Genomic DNA, 17,664 nt, shown 5'->3' with positions numbered 1-17,664 from the left:
CGTCCGTTTGGACGATGAATTTCTTCGAGAAATCAGGCATAGCAAGTACAGGGGCATTACAGAGAGCTAATTTAAGATCTTCGAAAGCGGCTTGTTGAGAAGGTCCCCACTCGAATTTGATGCCTTTCCTACGAAGAAGGTTTAAGGGCGCCGCTCTATTAGCGAAGTTAGGAATAAACTTCCTGAAGAAATTCACCATACCAATGAATCTAGCGATACCTTTGATGTCCTTAGGAGGTTTAAAATCACGGATGGCCTGTGTTCTAGAATGATCGACAGCTACCCCATCGGGTGACACAATATGCCCCAGGAATGACATTGAGGGCTTAGCAAAGGCAACCTTGGACAACTTAACAGTTAACCCAGCCTTACGAAGGCGATCGAGAACTTCTCGCAGATGATCTAGATGTTCTTCAAAAGTCTCGGAAAATACGACGACATCATCCAAGTAGTGATATAAGTACTCAAATTTGATGTCGGAAAAGACCCTATCTAGTAGTCTAGTGAGCACAGCTGCCCCCGTGGGGAGACCGAAAGGCACGCGGTTGTATTCGTATAAATTCCAGTCCGTGGCAAACGCTGTAAGATGTTTAGACTCCTCGGCAAGGGGAATTTGATTATAGGCCTGATTCAAGTCCAAGATAGTGAAGAACTTGGCCTTTCGAAACCATGAAAAGCAAGAATGAAGGTCGGGAAGGGGCACAGATTGCAACACCACCTTCCGATTGAGAGCCCTGTAATCAATGACAGGCCTGAAGCCTCCTTGGGGTTTCGGGACTAGAAAAATAGGCGAAGAATACGCTGACTTAGAGGGCCTAATAATACCATCCTTCAACATCTGATCGATGATTTCTTTCAGAGCCTTCATTTTAGGTGGAGATAGCCTATACGGTGGAAAACGGACAGGAATCGAATCCGTAACCTCAATTTTGTATTCAATAAGGTCAGTAACACCAAGAGTATCAGAGAACACCTCGGGAAACGACTGACACAGTTTGCGAATACTATCAGCCTGCTCCTCAGGTAGATGTCTAAGGTCTAACAACATCTCATCCTGGGTAGGCGAAATAGATGAACATGATACAGAATTACACTTTAATAGTGGGATTTTATAACTAGAAGCAAATTTGAATGTGCACGACCTAGACCGGAGATCGAGCACAAGACCAGTGTGAGAAATAAAGTCAGCTCCCAATATAATGGGGCAAGACAATTGCTTGGCCACAAACAATTTAACTTTCCATGTAAACTTAAAAACACGAATTTTAACCAGTAAGGAACCTAGAATTTCTAATGGAGATGAATTAGCCGAAACGTATTGAACAGGAGAAGAGACATAGTCAGGGAGTTTACAAACAGATTTCAATTTAGAATACCAATCAGCCGAAATAATGGAACAAACACTGCCTGAATCTAAGAGAGCTGTTATAGGCTCGTTATTTAACTCAATCTTAAGAAAAGGAACAGGTGCGGGGGTATCCGCCGCAATCCTAAGACACTCTTTAGGGCATTCAAAAGATGAATTTGAAGGCTGGTCGTTCTCTGCATTTACAACCTGTTTACTAGGGGCTGAGTCTCGGGAAGATGGATTAGTCGGCTCAGCCGACGCCACTAGTCACTTTTTATTATTGGCATAGCTGGAATTTGCACCAGAAGTTGAGCAGGAGGGGGTGCTATTTGAGTTTGGGCAATTCTTGGCGATATGTGAGAAGGCCCCACACTTAAAACAGCCTTGTGATGACCCTGCTCCATTCCTTGTCCCACTTGACTTGATCAGAGGACACTTATTCCGCAGATGGTCAGGCGACCCGCAAGCATAACATTTACGGGGATTGACTGGTCGGCGAGGTGGAGGCCGAGTGTTACTAAAGGAAGGCGGGGGTTCTTTCGCGACACGCAAAGAATCGGCGTATCTAACTCCTTCCGCTGAGACTGCCAATGCTTCAAGTTCCGAGAACGTTTGCGGGCACGCCGCGAAACACAAATATGACCTATAGGATGGTGAAATACCTTCCACAATAGCTTGTACAATTTGATCCTCAGGGAAGTGAAGAGCAAACACCCTAGTATAAAACTTAATATCTTGGATGAAGTCTGCCAGGTTTTCATCCAAGCGCTGTACCCGATAATAGTATTTCTGAATAAGAGAGGACCTGGCCCTAGCCGGGATGAAGTTAGCTAGCAAATGGGCATGGAAATCCTCAATAGAAGATTGCTCAGCGATGGCTCTAACTATTTTGTCAGATAGAACACCAATAGCATAAGGATAGATAATTTGCAAAATTTGACATGGGGAAAGAGAAAACACAAGGGCATGATCCTGAAATTCCACTAGAAATCTTAAAAATGAAATTACGTCACTGGTGGTGTTGACGGAAAACTTAGAGATACCTCTAAGCAACATTGCCAATGGATGAGGCAAGCTGCTGAACCCAGGTGACATAGTCGTTAAAGGTTTCAATGGCAAAGAAGTTAATTCAGAGCGGATGTTACTCAATGACGCACGGCGTTCAGATTCGTTGTTCGATGGGGCAGAGATAGTTTGAGCAGCAACGGTTATCCTATTGACTTCTCCCTGAGGAGGCTCTTCCTCGTTACCTACATTCACCGTGGCGGGTTGATCAGTTTTGGGAGGAGCTTCGCCGGTTAGCAATTGAGTGACCTTATTAGACAATTCAGAAATAGTTTCAAGGAGCGTATTAGCTTGCTTCCTCTGAACGTCATTCACCTTTAGAGACAACAGATCATTAACTCTATTTGCAAAGTGATACAGCCTGCCTTGCACACGCTTAATTTGATTAGGAGATGGATCGTTTTCATCAAAAAAGCTGACTACCGATGCTAGCCCAGTAATATTCTCGACAATCGTGGAAAGAGAGTCATCAATTTCTTTCTCTCCCAAATTGGGGATGGAAATGGGCAAATCAAGGGACTCTCTAAGCTTGTTAGTGTCTATTGCAACCGTGCCTCCAGATTGAACGTTTCTGATAGTTAACTCATATATCAACTCCTCTTTGCGCAAGTAGTTAAGGAGGAGAACATCGCGAGGGCCGGGCATGATGACAGAACAATTTTGAAAAACTCAAAAAATTCCAGCAACTGAGAAAATTGTTAGAGTTCGAATCAAAGCAATGTTTAGCCGTCAAAAGGGGCTAAATTGAGACCCATTCAACCACGCTCTGCTACCACTTGTTACGGAGATATCCGTGGTAGGTAGAGGTGAAAGAAGGTGCGGGTGTGAATGGGTTTCAAGCTACGAAATTAACGTGCAATGTAAAATTAATTTAAAATTTAACTAGGTTATATTTTCTTTTCAAAGACAAGAGATAACAATCATAACCGGTACAGAGTAGCAAAAATGTAGGTACAATATTACTGGGTTCGGGCTCAGTGCCCTTACTTCATAACTCTTGGGCAATCAGCCCCGCCTTACTCCCAAAGAAAATTTTAGCCAAGGGGCAGAAAACCCCATTCCTGCCCAGGAGCACTGGCTCCAAACATTACACATAAAGCCTGCACGAGGCATACAGAAACAAATTTCAAAGAGCGATCCGCTCTCAAAATTGTAAGCCTATCACAAGGCCACACCAAACTCTACCTTCAAGCTGTCCTCTAAGGACGTATTTACAGGGGTAAAATACCCAAACTACGGAGGTCTATTACATGAAAAGAAGGTTGATTACATGACCTCTAAAATAACAATTTGAGAGGAGGCGAACTTGCACTCCTAATACACTTTGTTTTTAAAACCTAATCTGGCTCTGGGCCACTAACGCAAGGGCTAATCCCATACTACAGAGGTGACTTAGAGAAGAACACTTTACATTACATAAACGAAGAATAGTTTGAGAAAATAAGTTCACCTCAAAACAAATGTGAGTGGGAGCTCGAGAGGGTTAGCACTCTCTATCCCAATATGTAGCTTTACAAGAAAAAGATGAAAAGAGTAATTACATTTTAGGAAAAGGTTACATGATGGAAATGCTTCGAACCCGCCGCGAGTGTTAAACTGCCGACCTAGCAAGAAAAGAAGTTATTAATAGGCCATTACCTGGTGTTGAACGGCTGAAGAAGAAAGAGGCGCTTCCCGCCTCCTGCTATGTACTTAATACACTGAAAGATGGAACAGAAGTGGCCCGGAGACCCCAAAATCAGCAGTTTATATCCTCTCGCGGAAGATTCTAGGCGTTAGGGGAAAGAAAACACCCTCCCACAAAATCTTTATTGGTTCGGGAAAAGAAACCCCTACATAGAGGAAAAAGAAACACATTATTGGTGGAAAATTAATTAAAGAAATTCGGGATTGGCTAGATCCAAACTAAGGGGAAAACGAGGGGTATACAGCCAACTTAAACAATGACAGAAGGAAATTTAACAAAGAACAAACTCTTGAAATAAAAATTTCTCCAACAAAATAGTTCTTTGACTCCGCACTAGGTCGCACTATTGTTGATCTTCAGTAGTGTCCTCTAGAAGAGAAAGTTCACACTTCTTACTTCAAGCGAAACAAAAACACATCAAAAGTGACACAGTTCAAAAACTCAAAATTTTCCACGTGGTGACATCTTCTGAGAAAGTAGAGAATTAATAGAATAGATAAAGTTCAACCTTCCTCCAGAAGAGGAGTTTCAACTGGCGCAACTTTTAAATAAACAGAGTAGAGGTGTACCGCCCGGTACAGTAATGTTTACTTTAATAGTTACTTTTCACAAAAGATAACTTTCACTCTTAATTTAGGCGTTGAAATAAAACTGTGATCATTACATTATAGCAAAATACATCGGATCCAAAGCCTGGCAACTTTGGAGGAGTCAACATCTCGGACACGAGGCCCATTTGTTCGTTTACTCCCACATTGTTGTGGTAACCAGTGGAGTTTATATTTAGATAATCGTGAATCACGACTTTGTCAGTTTGACCGTGATCGATAATGGAACCAGAATAAACATGCGACACACAGGAGTTAATGAATTCCCAATCCCATTTTTTAATAATTATTGTAAATTACTTGAGAACATGAGTGTGAAATTCAGACTTACCTTGGGAGCAATAAATTTGAAACTTAATTATACTTCATGTTTTTACGTTACATTGACTACTTCTACGTTTTCGGAGACGCCGAGGTGCCGGAATTTAGTCCCGCAGGAGTTCTCTTATGAGCAAGTAAATCTACCGCCACGAGGTCACATCCCGGCAATTTGTAAGTTGATGATGATGTTGGTGCTTGTTGTTTAAAGTGGCCTAACATCTAGGTCATCGGCCCCTAATGGTACGAAATGTAATAACAACTTATAAGTTCAATATCATCCACTGACCAGAATAAAAAGTGTGATGAAAAATGAATGGATGAATATTAATTTAAAACCATCAGTGGATCCGACCCAGAAACGATCATGAACAATAGTATTACTGACCAAGGGATTGCTTCTAAAGCACAATCATGAAGAGATGATGCTTGTTGTATAAACGGGTGCAAAATCCAGGTCAACGGCCCCTCATAATGGTAGTTGTCGCTAGTTAAGTACATCCATGGTATTTGTCATGTTGGGGTACTAATGTAATGTAGCGTAGACCCACGGTGTTCCATACATTATGGTACTACTCAAAAGTATTGTAAGTCGCACTGGTAACGAATACCTATGGCGTTTCTCACATAATTACGCCACTAATAGGCAACGCAAACCCATGGTGCTCCTCACCTAGGCGTACTAAACACGGACGCCGGTATTCCCGTGGTGTTCCTCATATAGTGGGTACAAATCACGGGCAAGGCAGACCAACGGTGTCGCTCATATAGTGGTACCAATCACAGGCAATGCCCAGACCCGAGGTGTTTCTCACAATGGTACTAATCACGGATACTGGAAAGCCCATACAGATTCACCCTCTGTTGCTACTAATAACAAACCTATTTCGTACTTAATATGGTGGTACTACTCGCAAGTTCAGGCAACCCATGGTGTTCCCCGCGTGATGGTACGAATCAAAAGTAGTTTCATGGTTCTAATACAATCATCCCTTAGTCACGCCATTTAGTCGCCTCTTACGACACGCAGGGGACCGTGGGTGTATTCTTCGTCAGCGTCCCCCACCCACAGGGGGTAGACGGAGAAAAAAAGAAAAAGAAGGGATCCGTCACTTCGAAAACTGAAGTAACAGACGGAGAAAGGCCAGGGCCACGGAGGGCGTGAAAACGAAAGACTCCGTAGGCCTCGAATGCTGTAATACCGTCGGGGACGGAAAAGAACACGAGTTTGCCAAGGGAGGTCGGGCAGGATATATGACAGTGAGAAGCCTGGCACAAGTAGGTGTAAGCAATGATAGGACTCAGCAAAGGGCCCTGTTACCGTGGTTTGGTGGATTAGCAGAGGTGAAAGAAGGTGCGGGGGTGAACGGGTCTCAAAATACGAAATGAAAGTTAAGATAAAATTTAACAAGGTTATATTTTCTTAGCAAAATCAAGAAATAACAATAATGGCAGGTACAGAGTAGCAAGGTAACAAATTACAATTACAGTATTTCCAGGATTTGGGCTTCGAGCCCCGAACTCACAATTCTTGAGCAATTAGCCCAGTTTTACCCCAAAACAAGTTTTAACAGAGGGGCAGAAAACCCCATTCATGCCCAGGAGCACTTGCTCCAAATTACACAGAAAAGCCTCCTCGAGGCATACAACACTCAATTTTCAAGAAAGAGCCACACGCTCTCAGACTTTAAGCCTATCAAAGGCCACACCAAACTCCACCTTCAAGTTGTCCTCTAAGGACATAACCACAGGGGTAAAATACCAAACCTACTGAGGCCTATTAAGTGAGAAAAGGTTAATTACATGGCCTCTAAAATACCAATTTGAGAGGAGGCGATCTGCACTCCTAATACATTTTGTTTAAAACCTAATCTGGCTCTAGGCCGCTAATGCAAGGGCTAATCCCATACTAAAGAGGTGACTTTAGAAAGAAACAATTTACATTACGTTAAGGAAGAATCGGTGTGAAAAAATAAGTTCACCTCAAAACAATATGAGTGGGAGCTCGAGAGGGTTAAGCACTCTCTATCCCAATATGTAGCTTTAAAAGAGAATAGATGCTAAGAGTCTTTACATTTTAGGGAAAAGTTACATGGTGGAAAAGCTTCGGACCTGCCCCGAGAGTTAAACTGCTGAGCTAGCAAGAAAAGAAGTTATTAAACGGCCATTACCTTGTTGTTGAACTGCTGGCCGAAGAAAGAGGCGCTTCCCGCCCCCTGCTATGTACTTTACACACTGAAAGATGGTACTGAAGTGGCGCAGAGACCCTAAAATCAGCAGTTTATATACTCTCGCGGAAAGTTCGAGGCGTTTCAGGAATAAGAACACCCTCCCACAAAAACTTTATTGGCTAGGGTTAAGCAGCATATTCAAGTTGGAGAAGATACACCTGATTGGTTATAAATTAATTAAAGAAATTCGGGATTGGCTAAATTCAAAACAAGGGGAAGGAAAGGGTTATACAGCCAACTTAAACAGTAACAGAAAGAAATTTAATATGAAACAAACTTTTGAAATAAAAATTTCTCCAAAAAACAGTTCTTTCACTTCGCACTAGGGTGCACTATTGTAGTTCTTCAGTAGTGTCCTCTAGGAGAGAAAGTTCACACTTCTTACTACAGGTAAAACAAAAATACATCGAAAACGACCCAGTTCAGAAACTCCAAAATTTCCAAGTAGTGACATCTTCTGAGAAACTTGAAAAGTAACACATTAGATAAAGTTCAAACTTCTTCCAGTAGGGGAGTTTCAACTGACGCAAGGTTTGAATTAGCGACGTGGAGGTGTACCACCCGGTACAGGCCCCATGGTCGCCAAACCATGCTACCGTGTTGAGAGCCTCTGGGGCCCCTTTTAGTCCCCTCTTACGATGGGCAGGGGATACCTTGGGTGTATTCATCTGCGTACCCCACACACAGACGGTAATTTGTAACTTCTAAGGTATTATGTTTGACCTCACCTGACGGTAGCCACTTAATGACTCTACGCTAAAAAGCACGAAATGAAACGTTACATTTTTCCTTGAAAAGTTTCATATCATTCCATTGCCATGTGATAAAAACTTCAGCGATTTTCTGAATACGGAAGTTGAATAAAGTTATTCTAACTGTATTTATACTTACTATCTCTTTAAAACAATTTGTTAATCTAACTGACTGAAACATTTCTAAATTTGCTATAATTCTAATCAATTACTTTTATTTTTAGTTTTTAGTTTTTCATCACTGGTTATGTTACAGGTGGACCCTGTAGATGCCGGTACGGACAATGGGTTCACGTTCACTGCTCCAAACTGGCCCACAGAGCCTCAAGGGACAGTGTACCGAGTAACCAGCCACTACCCATCACATCCTGCTGGTTCTTTCTACTATCCCATCATGAAGCGACTGCCACCAATCGGTACCTTCCAATTCATTAAAGTGAGTACAAAATTGTATATATATTGTACCCGTAAAAATGTGTTCGTATCTTTAAGGTGCTTGATATTAAATTAACGAGCATGGTTCTTAACCTAGGGAGTGGCTTTATTATTGGAGCTGGTACAGAGAGAGGTATAGTTATCAATTTTAGAGATTCTTTTGATAAATTGAGTTTATTGATCATCAAAAGCAAGTTCATATCACCTTCGTACAGCAGCGTGGAAGTGTCGTGGCTGGTTGGTACCTCCAAGTCCTGGGATGGTGCTGGACATCGACTGGGCAGGGACCACACCTGCTCGGATGAGGAGCTCTGGAATGTTTCGAGGTTCTGGAAATATCTCGACGTTCTGGAAGTCTCGACGTTCTCGAATGTCCCGACGTTCTGGAATGTCTCGAAGATTGGCACACGTTCCTGGGTTCGATTCGAGACGTAATTCACACTTGAATTTCCTGCACGGCACTCCACACATTCATGGCACTGTCTGAACAGATATGACCTTTTAATTATGGTTATTGCACTCTAGATATTAAATCAAAACGTTCTGGAATAATCACTCGAAGAACAAGTACTGGTAGAAATGCAAGTTCATAATGCAAGCTCACTGTAAGTCAGAATGTTCTAGAGGATTACTGTCACTGCAGTCCTAAACGCATAGTTCTGAAGATTTACAACATATTGGCAATGAACTGAATAAGTAGCACTCGGAAACTGTCCTGTTCCGTCAATAGGCGAAGTGAATAGCCATTAAAGAAATTATATTTCAAAGAAAAAGTCTGACTTCATAAATTATGGATCACTCAAATACTGGAAATTTCTAGGCTCTCTGGGAACGCGATATGCGTATTCTGAATTGCCATAGTCTTTAAGAATCAAAACATAAGTCCCTGTGCAGCACTTGGAAAGTATTGCATATTTCACAATTAGACGTAATGTTGAACGTCTCCTAAGTTTCATAGTCTTTACAAGGCGTAAATTCAATGAGGCACTCGAGAAAACAAGTCATATCGTTCACACGAAAGTTTATGTTGGTAGGGCACAAGTTCATCCTACACGCTCGGAAAATTTCAATGTTCCAGAAATTGATTCAAAAAATACAAGTTCGAATAAGTTCGAAACATAAGTTCAATCCGGTACACAACACTCGTGAAAATTCAATGTCCTTTCAATCGTCGTCGAATAAGTAAGTCCCTATGTGGCACTTCAAAAAAATAAAGTTCCAACGTGTCGAAATATTAAAGTCCCAACACGACACTCGAAGAAAATAGAGTTCCGATGACAATGTTCCAATATGTCACCTTAAGAAAATAATAAAGTCGTATCGCGGCACTTGGCGAAAATAACAAAGTTCCAATGAAACGCTTCCGAAAAAATAACGAAGTTCCTATATGGCACTTCAGAAAATATCAAAGTCCAATCACGACACACGAAAAATAACAAAGTTCCAATGTGTCAATATGACAAAGTCCAATACGATGCTCGCAGAAAATAACAAAGTCCCATTCAGGCACTTCAAGAATATGATAAAATCCCGATACAACACTTAGAGAAAATACCGAAGTTCCAATACTTGGATTTCGCAGACTGTCAACCAGAAGTTCGACACACACAATACTTCTGTCACCCGTGTCACAGAGACGGCGGAGTGACAGACATTGAATTCGTAGGTCGGGCGGTCCTCCTTTTATACACGTTCGCATGGAAGTGTGTAGAACTCGGGTACTATCTACCCGTATAACTTCTATAATACTCGGTGGATTTTCTTGAAATCTAGAAAGATGACGTCCATTATAAAGGTTTTTAAGACGGCAGTGTCAAAATAGCGATAAAGTAGCTCAAAATGTACTTTTGAGGGTGAGCTGGAACATAACCGTATATGGCACGAATAGCTGGCTTACGGCGGCCACGTCACTCGCTGGGTACGTCACTGCGTTCGGCGGGCTGCCTTATCTTCCTCCCCGCGCGAAGTTCAACAAACATACTTCGGACTTCTCTCGTAGCGGCGTTCCCGGTACAAGATATATATACTCTGAAATCACCGTATAGGCACCCTGAGAAAAAAATATCTAGTGTCTGACTTTCGTAGTTTTTATTATTGAGTACCGGTACCTATAGTAGACAATTTCTGATATTTTTGTAAATATTATTCTTTGAGGCATTCTGTTATCCTGGCTAAGTACTCAAAATTTACAACTGCCGACAGTTCACAATCTTGCACAAGATGTGATAAATGTGATAATGTATGTACTCTCTGAATATTAATCTGACATTTGGTTCTTATTTGGAACACAACAACTAATGGTCAATGTCATTAATTCCTGGTAGATTGTTTCTGTGTTTGTTTGTTTGTTTGTTTGTTTGTTTGTTTGTTTGTTTGTTTGTTTGTTTGTTTGTTTGTTTGTTTGTTTGTTTGTTTGTTTGTTTGTTTGTTTGCTTCACCGTTATAAGTTAACGAATAGATCTAATTTCCTGAAAAATTGGTATTATAATTAGGGGCAATTAGAATCTTTTTAACACGTTTTGAAACTCGTGATAAAGGATATTGAATTTGAAATGACGATGATGATGATGATGATGCTTGTTGCTTTAAGGGGCCTAACATCGGAGGTCATCGGCCCCTAATGGAACGAGATGGACGACAGGATACATGACACTTAAAATTTTAAAACGTATCCACTGACCAGAGTATAAAAAATGGTGATGGAAAATGAGTATGAGATTAAAATAATCAGTGGATCTGATTCGCAATGCCTTATTTTGTAATAACATAAGAGAAAATACAGGAGACAAAGGAATAAGGCATTGCTTGCCAGGACAGATATTATACGTACTTTACATTAGACTTTAAAAGAACACATTAAAATGCGCAACACAAACTAAAATGAAGTCAATGGGATAAAAGCGCTATTGACACAAAAAACACTAGGACAAAGGGCATCATCACACACGATTAAAAAAACCACTATCCCTCATAAAGCGGATGACGAGGTCTGCTGACTGCTCGTCATCTCGCAAGATAAGGGAGATTGTACACGGAAGGTTAAGACCACGGCGCAGATCGATCAGGTCCACACACTCCGTAAGGATGTGTACCACGGTAAGGTGTTCGCCGCAGGTACACATCGGAGGCGGTTCCCCTTTCAAAAGATGCGAGAAAGTCAGGATACCATGGCCGATCCGAAGACGACATAATACCACGGCTTCCCTCCGCGAAGCCCGAAGGGAAGTCCTCCAAACCTTCATTGTTCCTTTTATCGCTCGCAGCTTACTGGGAACTGGAATGGCCTGCCACTCCACCTCCCAATAAGACATAACCAGATGTCTCAGTTGAGAGCGAATATCACTTGCTGGAACCTTGAAACGCAACGGGGGCAGTGTAACTGCCTCCTTGGCAGCCTGATCTGCTAATTCATTTCCCTCTATGCCCATGTGGCTGGGGAGCCACACAAACGTTATTCTAGTGCCGGCATCCGAACACCCGGCCAGCAGGTCCTGGATCCGCTGCACCAGAGGGTGCCGAGGGAAACAAGTTTCAATAGACTGGAGCGAACTCAAGGAGTCAGTACACACAAGAAAGAATCGCCGCTCATTGTACAGTGCGTACCGCAGAGCTTCGCGGATAGCATAGAGCTCGGCTGTGTACACACTACAGGTTTTCGGGAGAGCAAAAAGGAACCTATCATTGTTGACAACGAACGCACAGCCCACCTTCGTATCTGTCCTCGGACCATCCGTGTAGACGGCGACTGAACCTGGATAGTGGCCAACAACGGACATGAAGAGCCTCCGATAAATCGAAGGGTCCGCGTTTTCTTTCGGGCCAGTGTGCAGATCCAGGATTATTTCAGGTCGTCGTACTACTCACGGAGGTACCCCACTTGGTTGTCTGACAAGGCAAGGAACCGAAGGTACGTCGAGCAATCTGTATCTGCTATCCAAGCGTATTCCAAGCGTCCGCGTTGCTCGAGGGCAAGCAGCGTACAGCAAACGGTTGCCATTGTTGAACACGCAAGGATAGCTTGGATGAAGTGGCATCTGTCGCAAATTTGCAGCATACGAAAGAAGCATTTGCTGACGCCTCGGATGTAAAGGCGGCATACCAGACTCAGCGAGCAGGCTGGCAATGGGGCTTGTACGGAAAGCTCCCGTCGCCAACCTAACCCCGCTATGGTGGATGATGTTCAGCTTCCCAAGCACGCTTGGCCTTGCTGAGCCATATGCTGCACTGCCGTAGTCTAACCTGGATAAAATGTGCGCCCTGTAAAATCGGAGGAGCACCAAGCGGTCAGCTCCCCAATTAGTGCTGCCAAGAAACCTCTAGAGGTTAAGCCTCTTGGTGCATTGCACTTTTAGCTCCCGCACGTGTGGCTCCCACGATATTTTACTGTCAAAAAGGAGCCCAAGAAATCGGTAAGTGTCAACAACTGGAAGAACGACATTTCCTAAATAAAGCTCAGGATGTGGGTGAAGAGTACGTTGACGACAAAAGTGGATAACGGAGGTCTTTGCGGCAGAAAACCGAAAGCCATGTTCTAAGGTCCACTTCTCCACCCTCCTAATAGCTTGCTGTAACTGTCGCTCTGCGACTGCCATACTGCACGACCTATAGTGCAGAACAAAACCGTCCACATATAGGAACGGTATTACTGCTGGACCAGCAGCAGCGACAATACCGTTTATGGCAATCGCGAACAGAGTGACCCTAAGGACCGATCCCTGTGGGACTCCATTTTCCTGAACGTGATATTGCGAATATGTCCTCCCTACTCGGACACGGAATAGACGGAGGGACAAAAAATTCGCAATAAATACCGGCAAGTTACCTCGGAATCTCCATTGATGCAGGACTGAAAGGATACCATATCGGCATGTGGTGTCGTAGGCCTTCTCTAAGTCAAAGAAAACTGCTACCAAGTGCTGTTTACGGAGAAACGCATCCTGGATAGAGCTCTCCAGGCGGACCAAGTGGTCAGTGGTGGATCGAGCGGCTCGAAAACCACAATGGTATCCCGACAAGAGTCCTTGTTTCTCCAGACACCACACGAGTCGGCGATTTACCTTCCTCTCATATAGCTTACACAAGCACTTGGTAAGAAAAATCGGCCTGTAACTTCCTGCATACTTAGGATCTTTGTCAGGCTTGAGGACAGGAATGACTATGCCCTCTCGCCACTGAGACGGAAAATCAACCTCCATCCAGATCCGGTTGAATACACGAAGGAGATAGAGTAGACTATCATCACTAAGTTTTTCAACATCTGGTTATGGATGTTGTCCGGTCCAGGAGACGTGTCCTTGCAAAGCGCTAGGGCGCTGCGGAGTTCCCACTCCGTAAAGGGCACGTTGTAGTCCTCCGAAGCTTGAGAGGCAAAACTAAGGTGATGACGTTCTGCCTCTCGCTTCACAGCGAGGAAATCAGGATGGTAATTCCCGGAGCCAGATACATCCGCGTAATGACTAGCTAGGTGGTCAGCAATCAGAAGGGATTCAGTGATGATATTGCCTGCAATGGAAATTCCCGGTACAGAAGATGATCCTTGGATACCCGAAATACCGCGAAGTTTGGTCCACACTTGAGATGATGGAGTGTGTGACGTCATAGACGACACATATCTCTCCCATGAAGCCTTCTTACCTTGGCGAATAAGAACCCGCGCCTTAGCGCGGAATTTCTTAAATGTTACCAAGTTGGCCGCAGTAGGCTGTCTACAGTAACGTTTATGACCACGACGGCGTTCTTTAATAGCTGCTGCTATTTCTTCATTCCACCAAGGAACGAGTTTTTGGCGAGGAGTCCCCGAGAAGGACGGAATAAACTCCCCAGCAGCAGCAAGAATAACTTGGGTGATGTAAGTTATTTCCTCGCCGACGGTCCGCCTGATAAAGGACAGCTAATGATGTCTACATTGGCCAATCAGCATGTTTAAATATCCATCCAGGGGGAGCCTCGACGGATTTTTGGTTCAACAAAGTAAGGATGATGGGGAAATGGTCACTGTCACAAAGATCGTCGTGTGTGTTCCACCGAAACAGCGGAACCAACATTCGGCTGCATAGACTTACGTCTATGAGAGAATATGTGCCGTAACGTACACCGAAATTTGTTGGTTCCCTGTGCTCAAAATACATAAATCCAGCTCTGTTACCGATGTTTTCATCTCTCTTCCCCGTGTTTGAAATGATGGGATTAACACACGGCGATTAAAAATCATTAATATCTCCATTTGTATTATCCTAATCGAAATAATATTTATTATTAAACGTTATTTCCCATAATCTGTCAATGCTATATTGAGTAACAGACTCCTTTGGATTGTCATTGGCATAGCAATTTTCTGATAAAATGAAATAAAGAATGGTCCACCGCAATGCCCTCTACTACGCCAAGTTCTGATGATGATGCTTGTTGTTTAAAGGGACCTAACAGCTAGGTAATCGGTCCCTAATGCTAAGAGGTGAACGAAACGGAAATTGTAACATTAAAAATGTATCCATTGATGATGATGATGATGATGCTTGTTGTTTAAAGGGGCCTAACATCGAGGTCATCGGCCCCTAATGGTACGAAATGAAACGACAAAGTAAAAGTTCAAAATTATCCACTGACCAAAATAAAAAATGCCATGAAGAATGAATGAACGAATGAATGAATGAATGAACATGAATTTAAAACAATCAGTGGATCCGACTCAAAAAAACTATCATAGTTAATAGTATTACTGACCAAGGGACCACTTCCAAGGCAAATCGAGGATGCTTGGTGTCTAAATGTGTCCCAAATACAAGTCAAAGGCCCCTCAGAATGGTACTTAAAGATAGTAATGTAGAACCATGGTATCTGTCCTGTTGCGGTACTAATCAATGGTAGCAGAGACTTGCGGTATTCCACACATTATTGTACTACTCAAAGCTTATAAAATTCGACATTAATACAGACCTATGTTTTTCTCACTCTGCGGCGCCATTCACAGGCAACGCAAACCTATGATGTTCATCACAGAAGAGTACTAACCACAGGGACCTCTCCCTATCCCGTGGTGTTCCTCATATAGTGGATACTAATCGCAGGTAAGGCAGGTCCATGGTAGCTATCATCCCATGGTCCCGCTCATATGGTGGTACTAATCACAGGTACTGCAAAAGCCGACCGCGCGGTGCTCCTGTGTGCTACTAATCACAAACCTATTTCGTACCTAATATAGTGGTACTACGCACAAGTAAAAGCGACCCTTGGTGTTCTCCGCGTGGTGGTACTAATCACATGTAGTTGCATGGTTCGAATACAACCATCCCTTGGTCGCCCCTTTTAGTCGGCTCTCACGACAGGCAGGGGATACCGTGGGTGTATTATTCGTCTGCCTCCCCCACCCACAGGGGGTGTGTGTTTGGTCCGCGAGAGGTATTTTATTTCCCTCAAGTCCGCCGGCAAGCCGGTGAGGACCCCCCTATCCGCCACCTGGGACGCGCCACGTGGGAGTATCACCTCTCCCCCTGCTACGCCTGCGTAGCAGGTTCGTGGAGTTGTATCCATTGATTAGACTCTAAAACGAATGATGATGAAAAAGTAATAGTGAAACAAAAAACAATCAGTGACCCAACTCACAAAACCTGAATTATTGGGATGATGTATTATTATCTAAAGAGGTCCAAAATCCAGCTCGCAGGCCCCTCAGAATGGTACTAATCACTGGGAGGTAGAACCATGGTGTTCCTCGTATAGTGGTACTAATCAAAGGTAACGTAGACTCATGGTGTTTCTCTAATGGTGTTACTAATCACAGGAAATTTAGACCTATCGTATGTCACACACAATGGCATCACTCACAGGCAACACAAACCCATGGTGTTTCGCACATAAGGTACTACTTACAACCAAAGGAGACCCACGGTGCTCCGCACATAGTGGGACTAATCACGGGCGCCGGTATTTCCGTGGTGTCCCCTCACTAAGTTGAACTAATCACAGCCAACGTATACTCATGCTGAAATAGTGCTACGAATCATAGGCAATTTAGACCCACGGTGTATGACACAATCACAGGTAACACATAGTATTCGTCACATAATGGAACTACTCTCAGGTACCGCACACGCATGTTTTTCGCACGGGCCAAACCTGTGGTCTAACTCACGTAGTGCTACTAATCACAGGCACCGTACAGCCATAGTGTTTATCGTAAAGTGGTACTACTCATAGGCAGCGCAGATCCATTCTGAACCCAGGAGAACTGACGCATTCCAGCTCAGCGTTAAGGCACATGCACATTAGTTCGCGCAGCTGAATGCCCGCTCCTCCGCTTCGGTGGAATACATACGATCGTAGACCCTACCAACCACAGAAACGTGGTGTTCTTCACATAAAGGCACTACTCATTGCTAACGTAGATGCGTGGTGTTCCTCACACATTGGCACTAAGCACAAGTAATTTCATGGTTCTATGTCATCATCCCTTGGTCGCCCCTTTTAGTCGCCTCTTACGACAGGCTGAGGATACCGTATATGTATTCTTCGTCTGAGTCCCCACCCACTGGGGGGGGGGTAGATTGAAAGAGAAAAGAAGAAAAAGAAGAAGGTATTCATCACTTCGAAAAGTGAGCAACGGACGAAGAAAGGCAAGGGCTATGGAGGGCGTGAAAATGAAAGACTCCCTAGGCCTCGAATGCTCTAATACTGGCGGGGTCGGAAATTTTTTTTTTTGCTAGGGGCTTTACGTCGCACCGACACAGATAGGTCTTATGGCGACGATGGGATATGAAAGGCCTAGGAGTTGGAAGGAAGCGGCCGTGGCCTTAATTAAGGTACAGCCCCAGCATTTGCCTGGTGTGAAAATGGGAAACCACGGAAAACCACTTTCAGGGCTGCCGATAGTGGGATTCGAACCTACTATCTCCCGGATGCAAGCTCACAGCCGCGCGCCTCTACACGCACGGCCAACTCGCCCGGTGGGGTCGGAAAAGAACAAGAGTTGACCAAGGAAGGTCGGACAGGATAGATGAAAGTGAGGAGCCTGGCATAAGTAAATGGAAGCAATGCCGTAACTCACCTAAGGACCCCGTGCTCGTCAACCCACGCTCCCAAGGTGAGAGCCCTGGAACCCCTTTTAGTCACCTCTTACGACAGGCAGGGTATACCGTGATTGTATCCTTCATCTGCGTTCCTCACTCACAGGGGGGTAGGCGCGGTTCTATTCCGCTTATACATAACTGATGTGGCTGTAATA

The 17,664-nt window shown here is 43.8% G+C and overlaps 1 protein-coding gene across 1 annotated transcript in view; it reads left to right on the top strand.

Annotated features, from left to right (window-relative positions):
• The window catches only part of mspo (M-spondin), a 195,042-nt gene that overhangs the window by 112,482 nt on the left and 64,896 nt on the right, over positions 1-17,664 (top strand). Inside the window, exon 4 of the mRNA XM_068227377.1 lies at positions 8,266-8,445. Coding sequence (XP_068083478.1) covers positions 8,266-8,445 — 180 coding nt within the window. The remainder of the gene's footprint in view (positions 1-8,265; positions 8,446-17,664) is intronic.

Source organism: Anabrus simplex, chromosome 4, assembly GCF_040414725.1.
Source record: "Anabrus simplex isolate iqAnaSimp1 chromosome 4, ASM4041472v1, whole genome shotgun sequence".
NCBI lineage: Eukaryota > Metazoa > Arthropoda > Insecta > Orthoptera > Tettigoniidae > Anabrus > Anabrus simplex.
The sequence above is the reverse complement of the archived record's forward strand: the minus strand, read 5'-3'. Positions and strand labels throughout refer to the sequence as shown.